A 15,639-nucleotide genomic window follows, 5' to 3' on the forward strand; every position below is an offset into this window, starting at 1 on the left:
TTCGCCCCGCGCCGCTCGCCCGTCATCCGCTGCCGCGAGGACGGCACGTGGGAGCCACCCCAGCTGGCCTGTCGCCCTGGTGAGTGACGGGCTCCTCCCGACCCCCCCAGCACCTGCGCACGGCGCTTTCCCTTCACCTGGGATTTCTTGTCTCCCCCCAGGCCTGGCTCAGCCCCCCAACCACTGAGTGAGTCCCTGGGGCAGCAGCCAGCACCTCTGCAGGCCCTGGAGCTGGTGTGGATGGGGACGGCACTGGGACGCCGGCACGGACCCCGACGTGGCACGAAACCTCACTGTTGGGTGTCTGCCCCCTTGTTTGTTTTATATCTGTACAAAGAAATCCTAATAATTAAAGACCCCCTCAAAAGGAACCGACAGTGGCCCAAAATGCAGCACAACAGGAGTTCTGTTCCCAGAGTCACAACAGAGTTGAAATCAAGGGGGGCACCACGGGCAGGGGATGGCAGGGATGTGCCAGCATCACTTCCAGCCATCTTCTCCCATCTCTACCCTGAGGGTCCTCATCCTGTGACACCCTGGTGGGGGTCGACATGGGGACATCCAAGCTCTGCTGCAGCTCAGCACCCATCCTGAGGTGTGGGGGGGCTTCTGCACTTCCCTGGAAAGGCAGAAGCTGCTGCCGCAGGCTTGGAGTGGGCACGTGTCGTTCAACCCCCCTCTCTGTGCTTCTGTGGGTATTAAAACCAGTAAACAGGTGGCACAGAGTGGTGACTGGTTATTTGGGGGGACCTGGCACAGGGATGGGACTGGCAGGGCTGCACAGCTGGAGCCTGGCAGCACTGGAGAGCCTGGGCACACAGATGTCCCCAGGAGCCACAGAAGCAGGGAGACACAACCCAGAGTGCCCCCACATCCCAGCAGCACCGGGCACTGGCCAGGGCTTGGGTTGGGACACTGCTCCCAGCAAATACATGGGGCTGGGCCCGCACATCACCAGTGCCAGGGCACCTCCCCATGCTGTGATTCCCCCTGCACTGTGCCAGGTCCATGGCTTTTTATAGCTCTCCTGGGCTGTACTGAACAGCAACATCCGTAAAACCCCAAAGTGAAGTGGCTGGAACGCAGATAACCCCCGGACAGGGTGCCGGGGATGGAAAGTCCCTGTCAAATTCCCCTCGTGGAGAGGCCAGATGGTCCCAGGGGAAGGAGCCAGGCATGCCTTTGCCATAGAGTTTTGCTGTTGCTTTATTAATTGAGACGGCGCCACACCATTAGTCACACTCGTTAATGCCCAGCCCGAGTCCTGTGCACTTGCACCAGCCAGAGCGACCAGCCAGAGCAACCAGCCAGTGTCCTCATGGCTGTGGGGAGCAAGGATGGGGCGAGGGATTCACCGGGGGTGGGGAATGGGCAGCCTGTGCTGTCTGCTGGGGGCTGGATCAGACCCCCCTTCCTGGTCCAGCAGTGGCTCTGGCTTCTCCAGTAAGTCCCAAACACCCCACAAGCCTCACAGCAGGTTTGGACACGGGCACCTGCTCCATCAGGGGATGCACCAAGCACCCAAATCCAGCTCTATCACTTTACCAGAGGGTGCCTGAACCACCCCAAACCGCTGGGAGCCCCCCCCCTCCTCCCCTGCCTCAAGCTCTCTGCCTGGGTGATGAGGGCTGGTGTCCCACCGCTGACAGCGCACCTCTCCTCCCAGTGTTCTTACTTCCCCACGAAGCAGTAGGTGCCGTAGGTCCTCATCTCCTTGCTGGGGAAGCCGAAGCTGCGGACGCCGGGGTCGGGCAGGCCCCCGCAGCGCTCGCGGGGGATGGTGATGGGGTACCGGACGCTGCCGTCCGCCAGCCACCCCCCGTCACAGCGATCCAGCTGTGAGAACTTCCAGGCGGAGTAGAGCTGTCCCACTTTGGCAATGGCAGCCCCGTGGTTGCGACACGCCTGCCCGGCCTCTTTGAAGTTCAGGTGGCCCCGGATGAAGTAGACCTGGCCTGGGGATGGGGGAGGACACCGAAGGTGAGCACCTCCCCTGCAAACAACCCCAGCCCTGTTGCAAATCTGGGTGGGCAGCAGGGCTTGGTGACGCTGTGACAAGGACAGGGGACCACAGCACTACCTTGAAGAGCAGAGGTAAAGCAGAAAGCATCAAATCGGTCCTTCTGCTTGTCCCTGGCGCCATAGGTCCGGACACCAGGCAGGAGGAGGCGGCCACCACACGGCTCCCGCGAGTTGATGATGGGGTAGTGGACGGTCCCATCAAGGATCCAGCCGGCGTTGCACCAGTCCAGACCCTCTGTCCAGGCTGTGGGGGGAGAGGCAGCTCAGCACCGGCACTTCCCTCCTCCCCATACCCTGGTGTGGTTTTGGGCTGAAGAGGAAATTTTTTTGAATGCTTCACCTCTGTACAGCTGCTGGTAGGTGGCAAGGCGGGAGTCCTGCTGCTCGCAGGCTCGCTTGGCTTCGTGGTAGTTGAATTTGTAGCGTCCATTGCTGGGCTGGTAAGGGAAGACGACTCCTGGAGGGACAGGGACAGGGTGAGGGCGATGCTCTCCCCGAGGAGGCTTTGACTTAAGATCCCTGGGGGTTCAGTGCTGAATTTAAGGCTGGGGAACAGGGCGGTGCAATGGGGGACACAGCTGGAGGCAGAGAGCCACGCACCTCCAGTGGGGCTGAGGCTCCCCCTCCTGCCGCCTCCCCCAGGGACGTAGCCCAACCTCACCCTCAAGGTGCAGCGTGAGTGAGACGCTCTCATCCTCCAGCCCATTGACGAGCTGGCAGCGGTACCGCCCCTCGTCCTCCAGCGCCACATCGGTGATGGTGAGCGAGGCGTCGAAGCGGTGGCTGTGCCGCAGGCGCACCCGCGGGCTCAGCGGCCCGTAGTTCTTGTGGTACAGCCCGTTGGTGATGATGATGATGTTCTCCCGGTAGTTGGCCGGCTCCACCTTGCTCCACTTCACGCGGTAGTTGCGGGGCAGGGCGCGCAGAACGCAGGGCAGGGTGGCCGTGGCACCGCGCCGTGTGTGCACCGTAGGGTGGAGGGGCTCCAGCAGGTACTGCAGGCGCAGCGGGGCTGCAGCCCCCCGGGCAGCCTCAGCACCCACTGCCACCATCCCCCCAACACCTCCCCGAGCATCCCTCAACCCTCACCAGTGTCTGATGGTTTCCATCACTCATCCTGGCTCCTCTTCGTCTCTCCTGCACCTTCAGGAGGCACAGCTCAGCCCCTGCCCTGGCTGGACCCACCCAGCATCACCTCCCCCCTCCAGCACTGACCCCAAGCAGCAGTGCCCCGTCCTCCCTGCAGGCCCTGCTCCCTGCACGGGCTCCACATCCTGCCCCCCAGGCCCTGATCCTTCCCCAGGCTCCCTGTCCTCCCGCCAGGCCCTGCTCCCTACCTGGGGTCCCGGTTGGCCGCTGGAAGATGCTGGACGCTGGGGGTGCTGCCAGGAGCCAGAGGCAGCCGAACAGGAGCAGCCTGTGCATCCTTAGAGCCGGGGGCAGGACGGTGCCTGGGGGGAGTGCAGGGGTTGGGCACATGCAGTGGGACACACCCCACCCTTGGTGGGGCCCAGAGGATGTGGCCCTGCTCCGTGGGGGCTCTCTGACATTTACTGTGCAGAGGGGAGAGCCGCTTGCAGGACACCGACTCCACAGACTGTGCCAACCCTCCTTCCTGGCACACCCCCAGTCTCTTACCGTCCCCAGACACGTCCTTCGGGGAGCCGCTGTTCCCATCCAAAGCCCCCAGCCCACGTGCTGCCCCAGCTCCTGCTGCTTCCCGTCTCCGTCATCAACACCCCATGGTGGGGCCGAGGGCTCTGGGAAGGCCGGAGCTGTGCCACGAGGCTCCTGGGAAGAGGTGACACAGGGACACGGGAGGTGGCGAGCAGGTGGTCCCAGCCAGCCCCTTCCCTGTCACCGTCCTGGGGCGGGCGGTGTCCTGGCAGACCCGTGGCCCCACGGGCCCTTGATGCCCGCTCCCATGGTGCTGGCCGTGCCCTCGCTCCCTGCCCTGTCACTGTCTCTTCCCACTTTCTTCTCTTTTTTTTTTCCCTCCAACACCTCCCCGAGGAGCGCACAGGGAGGAGGAAGCACAATTTCCCATTGTGAGTGTCTTTCTCTTTATTGTTCTGCTCGGCAAAACACAGTGTGCCCGGCTAACAAACATCCCTTTATCTGCAGGCCACGGCGTTGGGAATTCAGGGAAAACGACAGTTCTGCATCGGGCTCCAGCAGCCTCTTGGGCTGGCAAAGCCTCCCCTCGGCGTTGGCCCCCAGGGCTGGGACGCTGCTCTCTGATCCCACAGACATCAGCGCAAGGGTTAATTTTATTCTCCTCTCCCTGTCCGGGATGAAGTTCCCATCCCTCAAGGCTCTGGAGGGTTGTGCAAGGGGGGTGTCCCACCACTGGAGTCCCACTGGATTTACCCGGCCCTCTGAAAAGGCATCAGAGAGACTTCCCCATAATCACCTCGGGCCGGGACGCTGCCGGGAGCAAAACACAGGCACACAATGGGGCTGTGTTCTGGGCTCCCGCAACGTCTCCCTCCCCCAGGATCCATCTGGGAGGGCGGAGGAAGCTCTTCTCGAAGGAAGCACAAGACAAGCAGCGACTGTCCCCAGCACCATCCTGGCCCCACCATGGCACGCACAGCACAGCCAGCAGCACCCCCCGGGGAGAGAGGCACCAGGGCGCACGTTCAGTCCCCAGGCCCTCATCCCCCACCTGCTGCCCACTGCTCCCAGCCTCTTTTCAAGGAGGGGCATCAATTCTGATGCCAGCAGGCTGAACTGGAAGCCTTCCTCCAGCTCAGAATGCTCAGAGCTTTGGCTCATTTTAACGAGCAAGCGGTGCCCGTAGCTTTGCTCTCCCCGGGCAGTGGGAGGTTAAACCACAGCAGCAGCGCTGCAAGCTCCTCCCTGGCAGCTCCCCCGTTATCTGCTGCGTCCATGGCTCTGCAGAGTGTCTGTCATCTCCCTCCCTCACACTTCCTGTGCCCACGGCTGCAGGAGCAGATCCTCTTCTCCCCCAGCAGCAGCTCCGGGCTGGAGGATGCTGATTGCCAGCTCTGCGGTACCACAAACGAGCTGAGTGTTTCTCACTTTTTTCCCAAGTGAAGGCAGCAGCTACAGTCCTTAGCCCTCACAAAACCACAGCCTGAAGCAGAACACTTTCAGGGGCTCCCATAAGTGACTCATCCCCCCTCCCCATCCCGATGGCATCGGGGCATGACCCCAGCCCACCACTGCTTATCTGAGTTCAGAATTTGGCCCAGTGCTGTGGAAAGGAGTCACCCAAGTCACTTCCCAAACACACACTGTGTTACTGCTCCGCTCCTTGTCTCTTCTCCTCCCTTTTTGGGATCTGCACCCACTCTTGGTGCAATACAAACACCTCTGCAGAAGCAGAGGCAGCCAAAGAAAAGCGAAGGAACCCCTCGTGCTCAGCTCCCCCAGCTCCTGGCGTGGGCTCTGTCAGGAGCCCGACTCTGCTCCTTGCTCTTGTTTTTCAAGGCTCAGATTCTCCTTCTCCCTTCACAGGCCCACAGGAAACCTCATCCCCAAAGCCCCCTGCACACTCATTTCTCCTTCTGACCAGGGAATTTGAGCCTACTTTTGTGGGACTTTGCTGAGCCAACACCTGCACAGCAGGTCAGTCCCCCCCGCTTGTGCATCACCCTCCACCTCCTCTGCCTGACCCAGTCCTCAAAACCACTGTGTTTCTACAACACAGAGGCTGAAACCTTATGCATCCCCCCCCACAGCTCCTGCCACTCCCCAAATCCTCCCCCCGCCCCATTTGCACCCAGCGGAGAGGGACATTGACCCCACACAGCCCACACACTTCCCAGCACAATGGCCTGAGCCACCTGATGTGGCAATGCCAGGTGTGGAGGCGTGCCAGGGCATCCAGTCCCGAGTTTCCGTGTTGGCAGCGCTGTCCCGCTCCCGGCAGTCTCTTGGAGGTGTGGGAGACAGGGCAGGACCTGGCAGCCACCCTGGCAGGCGGAGTTTGCACTCCTAGCGTGGTTCTCCTCATGCACCCTGTTTGCCGGGGTTCATCTGCCCTGGCTGCCCCCCAACATGCCTGAGCACACAGCCACCTCGAGGCTCCGGCTCTCCGGGCTGTGCTTCCTCCTCCAAATCCTCAACATCCTCCTCTTCGCCGTGTTTGCCCGGTACAGCCCCGAGAGCAGCCCCAGCCACTGCCCCCCACAGCTGGACTGCAGCCAGAGAAACCAGGACTCAGGTTTCCAGCAGCCCCGTGAGTACCCCCACGCCCATGGGTGCAGAGCAGCTCTGCTGAGGGGGTGGCACGGGGTGTCACCGTGCTCAGTTCATGCTGCAGACCTGTCACAGACCCCAGAGTTAGAGGGAACATCAAGCTTCAGGGTTGGGGTACTGGTGCATCCTAGAGGGGGTAAAGCAGACATCCTGCAAGGATTTCTGAAACGCTTGGACAGAGCCAGCCCCAAAAGAGGGATATTTGGGTTAGGACACGTGTTAGAGCAGCTGGAGCTCAGAGGGGATCACTGAGTGACAGGAAAAACTAGGGCTCATCCTCCCATATGCCTGGTAGGGAGCACAGCAGCTGCTCCTGGCACTTTAGGGTCTGTAAAGCTTCACACTGACCCGCTGGGTTTGGCAGTGCTGGGGGATTTACACTGAGCCCCTTCCCCAGAGGATTTGGCTCCCTGGGTGCTACCGCAGGGTCCAACGGGGGGCTGGGGGGGGTCTGCCCTGCTGGGAGCATCCTACTGCATGCTGGGCATCCCTGCAGAACTCCCGCCGGGATGAGGGGCTGACCCTCGCTTTCTGCAGCAAAGACAAGGTGGTCAGTGGGAGAGGAGCCTCGGAGCGCCCTGGCTGAGGGAGGGGAGCGAGTGGAGCCGCTGGGCAGGGAGCTGGCAGCTGGCAGGAGCTCCTGGTTTCACCTGCCCGCGGAACCCCACCCAGGCAGTGACTCATGGAGAATGCCGGGCCACAGCTGTCGGCTCAAGGGGTGTAAATGGCATTTAGCCCAAGCAAGAATCAAGTACCCCACCCTCTGGTTTGCCACCAAATGGTACCAGACTAGTCCCAGTTCTCTGCTCATCCTTCCTCTCTCCTCATCCCATGAATTGGGATGTGATGTTTCTGGGGACAGCAGTGAGGTCCCAGGGGTGCTGACATCTCAGACCCGTCTTCATGCTGGTCTAGTGGGTGCAGACAGCTCTTGGCCACCCCAGGAGGTTTCTGGGCTGTGGGGTGAACCGTGTGAGTGTCCTGAGATATCTGGACAGGGCACTCGCAGACAGGGTGACCGGGAGCCCTGCAAAGGGTGACTGGGCCACGTCAGGCAGGGATGGCTTTACCTGGGCCTGGCACTCCCACTGCAGATCTCCAAGGAAGATCATCCACCATGGTTCCAGACACACAGCAGTGGAGTGAGCCTTCAGCTCCCCAAAGCCTGTCAGAGCAGGGGGGGTCTTAGCCCTGTCTCAGTCCCCTCAGGGACCAGCAGGCAGGAGGGCGGCTGCCTGCCCTCAACACCTCCAGACCCATCCTTCTGCCTCTCTTCTGCCAGGTTTCTGGGATGTCCACATCCAAGTGCTGCTCAGCTTCGGGCTCCTGGTGGCATTCCTCGGCCGCTATGGGCCAGGCAGTGCGGCCATCAGCATCCTCATCGTAGCCTTCGCCATCCAGTGGGCTGTTCTGCTCCAGGGGTTTTTTTACTTCTTCCTCAACGGCAAAATTTACGTGGGAGCTCAGAGGTAAGGCAGGAGGGAGCTGCTGCTGCCCAGACGGCTCATCCCAGCCCAGCCCTGGCACACTGGCTCCCTCCTCTGTAAAACTCACGGCTCTGCTTTGGAGGAGGATTTTGCAGACAAGTAGGACCAGGCCTGTGCGTTGTTCGAGTACCGCCCTAGTAAGGGCTGTGTGAGTACTGCCAAGGCTGCAGCCAGGCTGCACCCTGGCCCCCACCTGCCTCAAGCCCAGCCATCCCTTTGTCACCAGCATCACAAGGCTCTGGCTGCCTGTCCAGCTTGCAGGAGCAGTGGGATGCAGGGCCTGGGCTGTGGGCTCGGCTCCTGTCCCCCCTCAGCTCTCCCCCAGCTCCCGTGCTCATCCCTGGCAGTGCCAGCTCCAGTCCCACACCTTTCCTCTCCTTCCCAGTATGGTCAGTGCTGACTTCTGCACCGCAGCTGTTCTGATCTCCACCGGGGCTGTTCTAGGCAGGGTAAACCCTGTCCAGATGCTGCTGCTGGCCCTGCTGGAAGTCACCGTGTGCACTCTCAATGAATACATCCTGCTCAGTCTCATGGGGGTGAGTCACCGACTGGGGAGCCACCAGAAAGGGAGCGGCTGTGGGTTTAGGCTGCTCATGTCACGTTCTGCCTTGTCTGGAGAGACAAATCCCTTATCCCCACTTCCTGCGCAATGCTTGTCTGTACTCACCAGGTAAGAGACAGCGGACGCTCCTTGACCGTCCACACCTTTGGCGCTTATTTCGGCTTGATGGTTTCACGGGTCTTGTACCAGCCCCACAAGGACAAGAGGAAGAGGGAAGAGCAGCAGGACATGGGGCACCAGTCGGATGTCTTCGCTGTGGTTGGTACGGAGCTCGAATCCTACAACACCTGAGTCATAGAGCTGGTGAGGGAAGGGTCGTCACCAACACGAGGACAGTGAGGCTGTGGCTTTGGCCAGGAGATTCCTGCAAACCATCAAGGACAGATGTCCTCCACCTCCCCAGGAACCTGTCATGGGGCTGCACCACCCTCTCCTAGATAAGGCTTTTCCCTGTGTCCTACTGGTACCTCCCTTGCTGCAAGCTGTGGCCACTTGCATCTCTTGGCACTCACGAGAAGTTTCTGTCCCACAAGGGATCAACTCCAGCATCAAGACCTGCCTGTTCTACTCCTTGCAGGAACCATCTACCTGTGGATCTTCTGGCCCAGCTTCACCTCCGCCACCACAGTCCTCGAAAATGCTGAGAACTGGGCAGCGCTCAACACCTACTTCTCCCTGGTGGCAAGTACCATTGCCACCTTCATCCTCTCTCCTGTCCTCTACGAGGAGAGCACCCCACGAATGGTAAGTCCTCTCCTGGGACAAACCCAAACCTCATGCCCTGCCCACATCATGCCCTACAGGGACAGTGAGCCTGAACACACCCAGGGCACAAGGGGATGCTTGTTAGGCTTCCTTAGGCTCGTTAAGAACCAGTTTGATTCCTGAGGAAGACAACCCCTCCCAGTCCCTTGCTGGGGTCAGGGTTCCCCTGACCATGTCCTGCTCCATCAGGTTCAGATCCAGGATGCCACCCTGGCTGGCATGGCCGTGATGGGTATGGCTGGGGAGATGCTGGTCACCCCCTTTGGGGCCCTCATCGCAGGGTTTCTGGCTGGTCTGATCTCCCCACTTGGCTTCAGATTCTTCACGGTGAGTCACCTTGGGACAGCCAAGGACACTGATCCCAGGTCAGGGAACCATCTGCCTTTGGCAGCAGCTGCACGGCCCACCTGCAGCTCCCAAACCTGCAAACACGGGGCTGCAGCACAGACTCCCTGGGCAACCGACCCCCATCCCAATACCAGCTCTTCCCTACCCTCCCCAGCCCATGCTACGCTCCAGGCTGAAAATCCAGGACACGTGTGGGGTTCACAACATCCACGGGCTGCCGGGGATACTGGGGGCCTTGCTGGGGACGCTGCTGACGCTGCTGGCCACCGCAGACACTTACGGTGACAGGTGAGAGGAGACAGAATCAGGGGTGCCAGTGACTTGATGCACCAAGCTGGGACCACCACGACCCCTGAGATCAGGGCTGCTCCACTCACCCTCTGTGACAGCACCCCTTCAGAAGACATCACCCAGAGCCACGAGCCTGTGAGAACACGCTCCTGAAAGCCTGTCCCCTCTCTGGCTTACAGGCTGGAGCTTGTGTTCCCGCTGATGGCCCAGGGCAGCCGGACGATCACTGACCAAGCGTTGATCCAGCTCAGTGCCCTGCCCCTCACCCTGCTGCTTGCAGCGCTCGGGGGCTGCCTCACAGGTGAGTTTTGCCTCCAGTGCAACGGAATGGAGGGTGCGAGGGGCAGGGGGATTGATGGATTTTGGGGGGAAAGGGCAGGAGCAGCCCCAAAGCAAAGCATCCCCATCAGGCAGGCCGGGCAGAGCCCAGTGGTGCTCAGCGCTGGGCAAACCCAGTGGAGGTCGGGGCTACCCCCCGGGACCAGGGCTCCTCTTGGGGCCGGGTTTCCCCCAGGGGCCGGGGCTTCCCCTGGGTTCGGGGTTCCCCCTTGGGTCCTGCTCCCCTCGGGGCCGGAGCTGCCGCCGGGCCCGTGCTCCCCGCTGTGTCCGGAGTTTCTCTCGGGTCCGGGGCTCTCCTCGGGGTTGAGGCTCCCCCCGGGTCCGTGCTCCCCCCGGGGTCTGGGCTCCCCCCCGGTCCCGGCTCCCCGGCGCTGCCGCTAGATGTCAGGGGAAGCCCGGGCAGCGGCCGCCCCGCTCTCAGACGCCCTCGCCCGGCTTTCGGCGTCCGCAGGAGCCGTTCTGAAAACCAAGGTGCTGAGATCTCCCCCGGACGCGCAGTACCTGGAAAACACCGTCCTCTGGGAGGTAAAGCTGGGGAATTGCTGGTAAAAAGGGGTTTATGGGGCTCAGGCAGCAGCAGAGGTTGGATGTTTCCCCCAGCCGCTGGTGCTCTCCCTCCTCTTGCAGCAGCATTTAGGGCAGGAGAGCTGCGGTAAATGCCCCTGGTCATGGAGTCAGAGAATCCCTGACTCATTTCAGGTTGGAAAAGCCCTCTAAAAGCACCAAGTCCAACCGTTCCACCACTGCCAAGGCCACCACTAAACCATGTCCCCAAGGGCCACATCCACAAGTCTGTTAAATCCCTCCAGGGATGGTGATTTTACTCCAGCCTGTGCCAGAGCTGGACAACACTTTCAATGAAAGAATTTCCTCCAATATTCCATCTAAACCTTCCTGGTGCAACTTGAGGCCATTTTCTCCTGCCGCCACCCAGCCCCGATCTGCCCTGAGTAGGGCCCATTTCTGCCCCTCTCCATGTCTCTGGTGCAGGTGGCCGAGGAAAGATGTGACCCCAGGGCAGGCGGAAAGGAGCTGGGCATCAGCACCTTGGTGTAATGACCGCGAATCCCCGGTGAGGTCCTGCACCACCAATCGTCTGTCATTGCCAGTGCCCGCTGGCTTCTGGCAGCCTGAACTTCCCAGCAACCTGCTCTGGAGACAGCCACACTCCTTCCCATGCAGGAGCCAGCTCCTGGCCCCAAACGTTTTGGGAGCAGCTGGGGGTCCCCAGGCCTTTGCAGGGTGAAGAGGTGCTGCAGTATCCTGGTGCTTGTTGTGGGAGCAACACGGCTCTTGCTCCCAGGGACACCTCAGGGTGTCCACGCTTGGCTCAGCTCTTCCTCTCTCTGCTCCTTGCCTCAGTTTCCCCATCAGCTGCTCTCTGAAGGAACGCAATGAGAGGAGGAGGGATGACTGCGTTGGGGAATGGGCACAGGAGGCTGAACAGAAAGCAGCAAAGACTTTGTACAGACACTTTTGCACACAACAATTAAAATATATGGATTTTTTTGTAGCTTCAGGATTTGCCCCTGAATTCTCACAGCAGCTGCCCAGCTCTGCTGGCTGTTTCCTCCAGGTGTCATTCCAGGGAGGAAAGCAAAGCCCCCCAGTTTTCCCTGCACCCTAAACACTGATGCCCATTTGTTGGGTTTCATGGGTTGTCCCATCCACCCGAGGATGGAGTGTGGGACAGCCCGAGCAGCCAGCACCCAGGGGCAGGAGCAGGGTGACACCGGGGTCCCCAGTGCAGGGGTGACCCCGGCCTTGCCCTAACCACTCATCACCCTGCACCAGGGGCTGGTGCCAAGGAAGAGCCCTCCTCTCAACAAATAAATGCCCTCAGCACTCAGCCCCGTTGTGAGAGAGATGCTCCTCTGGCCACTGCAGCCCCGGGACTCCCAGAACCCCGGCCCCACATCCCCCTGCAAAGAGGCTGTCACCCCCCCCGCCTGTCCCAGGTGTGGTCAGCAGCCCCCAGACCTGCCTCCAGAACCCCAGCCCCACATCCCCCTGCAAAGAGGCTGTCACCCCCCCCCCCTCTCCCAGGTGTGGTCAGCAGCCCCCAGACCTGCCTGGGAGCAGATTGGAACACCCTGGGAGTGTGGTAGCTCGAGAAAAGCCACAGAGGGTCCTGCAGCAACCAGAGCAGGGGCACAGCCCCAGAGGACTCCTAGAGGGGCTATGGTGGATGTGCCGGGGGTCCCCGGTGGGGGGACACCTCGGGGTCCCACCTCCCACGAGCCTGGGGTGGCTGCCAGACACTTTCACACTTGCTGTGCCAGACTCCGGCACTCACCATGTGGGATTCCCGCAGGCACTGGTGTCCCCAGCTGCCAGCACCATCCCTGAGGAGGGGCCCACAGCCCCACCCCACGCAGAGGGGACAGGGGGTGCAGGGCCAGCACAGCGAAGTTTGGGGCAAGTGCTTTGCTACCCAATCAAAGTAGCGTCAGGTGGGACCATCCTGTTCTGATACCTGCTGCTGTTGAAGGACACAGATTTCCTTCAACCGACTGAACAAAAAATGCAAAAAAGTCAATGAAAAGCATTTGTTTGCAGGTGATCATAAAACGTCACTTTAAAACACAGCAAAAAGTCAAAACTTCTTGGTTTGATATAAGTCGAACTATCACTTTAACTTTTCCCACTTTCGTTGTCCGTTACAGAAAACTGGTGACATCAGCACATTAAATGCTTTGGTGTCACTGAAATTCCGTGACAAGACACAGGGAAGTGGGTCACCGTCCCCGTTTCTGCTGCCACTTCAGGCGCTGGGGAAGGTTTCTGCAGGGACCACAGCCTCACTCGTCGCTCAGGCGGCAGGGGAGGACACGTCCCTGTACCCACGTCCCTGTGACACGCTGGAGGGAGAAGAGGGATGCAAGAGGGAGAAGGGGCACGAGGGCTGGTGGCCCAGCAAGGGGGTGCTGGGCTCCAGTCGTCGCCCCTAGCCTGAGGTGCAGGGCTCACCCCAGCCCCGCGCCATCCCCTCCCACCTCACCTCCTTCCCAGCCCTCTCCTCCCCTTTCCCAGGCAGCCCCCTTCTCCTTTTTGATCTCCTCGCAGCACATTTCAAAAGCAACCCACTGCGACTGGAAGAAAAGCCCCTCCAGTGAGATCATTGCGAGACCCCCAGACGTCGGGGTCGGGTGTGAAATGGACCTCCCTCCTCCTCCCCTCGCCCGGCCCCCGGCCCCTCTGAAAGGCTGTTATGTTTTGTAATGGGAGACAAACTGTACTGATTGTACCATGAGTTATATTACAACTCCAACGCTTTTGTTGCTATCATTTTTCAACATGAAACAGATTCCCTGCAAAACAAATAATGAAATTTGAATAGCTGAGATTTAATCATCCTTTCAGTCTTTCATATTTAAATAATCCTTCCATATGTGCTATAAATTGAGCCCTTTTTCCTTGTTTTGTCGGGGTGACGATCGCACCCCGGCCGAGCACGAAGAGCTTGGGCGAGCACCCCACCTTCACACGTCTTCTGCCTCGGGGGTGGTTTGGGTGCCAGACGCCGCTCGTGCCTCAGTTTCCCCAGCCCTGCAGGGAGCCCTCTGCTCCGTCACTTTTCAAGGCAGGGCTCACCTCCAGATCTCAGCCTGACCTGGGGAGATGTAATGTGAGACAGAACAGCTTTCCCTGCACTGGAGCAAAGGACAGCTGAGAACAGCTCATTTTACTCTCATTTTCCTATTTTGCCTCTCTCTCCAACAGTATTCAAGATGTGGAAAGAGCTGAAGGAATTCCACCATCTCGCAGGGATTGGGTGTGCAGTGTGCCCGTGTCAGGCTCAGGCATGCCGGGATCTGCCTGCTAAATGAATATTTAAAATACATCAGCGGGAAATGTCCAGGGCCCCACAGACACGATGTAGGCAGGGCAAGGCACGGACACATCTGCGCGGAGCAAGCCTTGCCCGCCTGCCCATGCCACGTTGGCACCAGGGACCCTTCTCCACGCCACGGGGCTCTCACAGCCTTCAGGACACACTCCAGGCACACTGCACCGCATGCCTGTGTCCGGCGGGTTCATTTAATTCATGTTCCAACCCCCTCCAGCCCTGTCCCCCGAGAGCCCCGGCTCTGACAGCTCCTCCTCCCTCGCGGGGGCAGCCCACCTGCCAAGAGACCTGCCTAATTCACCTCTTGCTAATGCAGGAGCTCAATCAGCTGCTCGAAGGGTGTTTTACAAGTCAAAGCAATAACAACATCCCTCTGCTACAGCTGGGGAAACTAAGGCACACAAAGAGGTGCCCAAGAGTCCATTGGAATTAGAAGCAGGACAAAGCCCGGGCTCCCGGAGCTCCCGGCGTACATGTCCTTACACATCCACAGCCCCCACCACCTCCCCCCCACCCGGAGCAGCTGATGCCGTGTGCTGTTTGATAGAAAGCCAGCTAATCATCTTTCCCACCTTCGTTAGAGTGTGAATCGTTATCCCAGCAACACCTGTAAAGCTCCTTGTCAGACAAGGCTGGTGCACACGTCTGATAATGGGCACCATATGGGAGAGGGAAGGCTCGGGAGAGGAGCAGGGGCCCGACCATCCCCACACTGAACAAAGAGCAGTCCCCGACGGCTTCCCGGTACGGGCCAGAATCACCAGCACTGGTTTGAAAGACCAGCAGCAAGGGGAGAGCCCAGGGAGAGCCGGCAGCGGAGGAAGAGCCACCACTCCTGGCACTGAACACCTCAATAACTCCCTGGCAAAATTGACAAGTGAAGCTTAAAGGCAGGGGAGCCACCGAGCCCTGCTCTCCACGGCATGCCCGAAGCCTGGGACCGGGCACCCCAAATCCTCCAAAGCACATCCCACCATGCCTTGGAGCCTCTGCTCGCTGCCAGCCTTGCAGTGGCACCGCAGGTGTAGGAAAAGCCTCCCACAGGTTAGAGGGTGACAGGGAGGCCACGGTGTGAATTAGAGACAGGTCCCTGTGCTTGGACTGATCCAGAGCCCCCCGGGCTTCCTCCCTGACCTGAAACTCTGGGGGCAGAGCTCAGCCCCTCTGCCAAGCCACCCCCCCAGTGAAAGTCCCCGTTGCCACTGCAATTACAGAACCACGTTTCCAGGCCCCCATTCATTGCCAGCGGCGTAATGAGCCCCCGGGCACCATCGGCGGGGGCAAAGCAATTAAAATCGCTGCTGTGGTAGCTGCGTGGGTGGCTCTGGCGTGGGCTGCTGCCAGTGCCCGTTTTGGGGCGAGTGGGCAACACCAGGCTGGACAGGGCCTCCGATTGCTGCATGTCCCTAGGGGTGAACAATCGACTCGTTCTTCCCCGGGTTCAAAGAATAATAAAATAAAATAAAGAGGGAATAAAGGCCCCAGTAAAGCTGGGAGTCAAGTTTATTTACAAACTGAGTATGAAGTGAAGGGCCTGGAACAAAGGTGTTATGTAAGGGACAGTCACTAAGGGGCTCTTTACCCACGCTAATTGCCACTTGCTCCACGATATCCATTTATCTCGCAGCTGAAATGGCCTCCTCAGGCTTGTGGGTTCAAGCACTGCTTGTTTGCAACGCTGCCCAGCGCAATTAGTGCACCAGCGCAGGGGCCGGTGCAGTCCCACCACCCAAACCCACCGGGAAGCC

The 15,639-nt window shown here is 60.0% G+C and overlaps 3 protein-coding genes across 3 annotated transcripts in view; 2 read left to right on the top strand and 1 right to left on the bottom strand.

Annotated features, from left to right (window-relative positions):
* Window positions 1–187, top strand: part of BCAN (brevican) — a 15,862-nt gene extending 15,675 nt beyond the window's left edge. The window contains exons 14-15 of the mRNA XM_017727858.1: window positions 2–79; window positions 162–187. Coding sequence (XP_017583347.1) covers window positions 2–79; window positions 162–187 — 104 coding nt within the window. The remainder of the gene's footprint in view (window position 1; window positions 80–161) is intronic.
* A 1,001-nt stretch (window positions 188–1,188) lies between these two features.
* On the bottom strand, window positions 1,189–4,004 carry HAPLN2 (hyaluronan and proteoglycan link protein 2). The gene is made up of 6 exons (XM_017727902.1): window positions 3,661–4,004; window positions 3,360–3,473; window positions 2,684–3,034; window positions 2,363–2,479; window positions 2,081–2,266; window positions 1,189–1,955 (listed from the first exon to the last, which is right to left on the bottom strand). The coding sequence occupies exons 2-6, from the start codon at window positions 3,445–3,447 to the stop codon at window positions 1,672–1,674; spliced, it is 1,026 nt and encodes a 341-aa protein (XP_017583391.1). The 5' UTR covers window positions 3,448–3,473; window positions 3,661–4,004; the 3' UTR covers window positions 1,189–1,671.
* A 1,769-nt stretch (window positions 4,005–5,773) lies between these two features.
* On the top strand, window positions 5,774–11,560 carry RHBG (Rh family B glycoprotein). The gene is made up of 10 exons (XM_008628724.2): window positions 5,774–6,229; window positions 7,532–7,718; window positions 8,122–8,272; window positions 8,407–8,560; window positions 8,876–9,042; window positions 9,253–9,390; window positions 9,566–9,699; window positions 9,882–10,003; window positions 10,493–10,566; window positions 11,032–11,560. The coding sequence occupies exons 1-10, from the start codon at window positions 6,049–6,051 to the stop codon at window positions 11,095–11,097; spliced, it is 1,374 nt and encodes a 457-aa protein (XP_008626946.1). The 5' UTR covers window positions 5,774–6,048; the 3' UTR covers window positions 11,098–11,560.
* Window positions 11,561–15,639: the final 4,079 nt, after the last annotated feature.

Source organism: Corvus brachyrhynchos, unplaced genomic scaffold, assembly GCF_000691975.1.
Source record: "Corvus brachyrhynchos isolate BGI_N302 unplaced genomic scaffold, ASM69197v1 scaffold122, whole genome shotgun sequence".
In the NCBI taxonomy this organism is placed as follows: Eukaryota; Metazoa; Chordata; class Aves; order Passeriformes; family Corvidae; genus Corvus; species Corvus brachyrhynchos.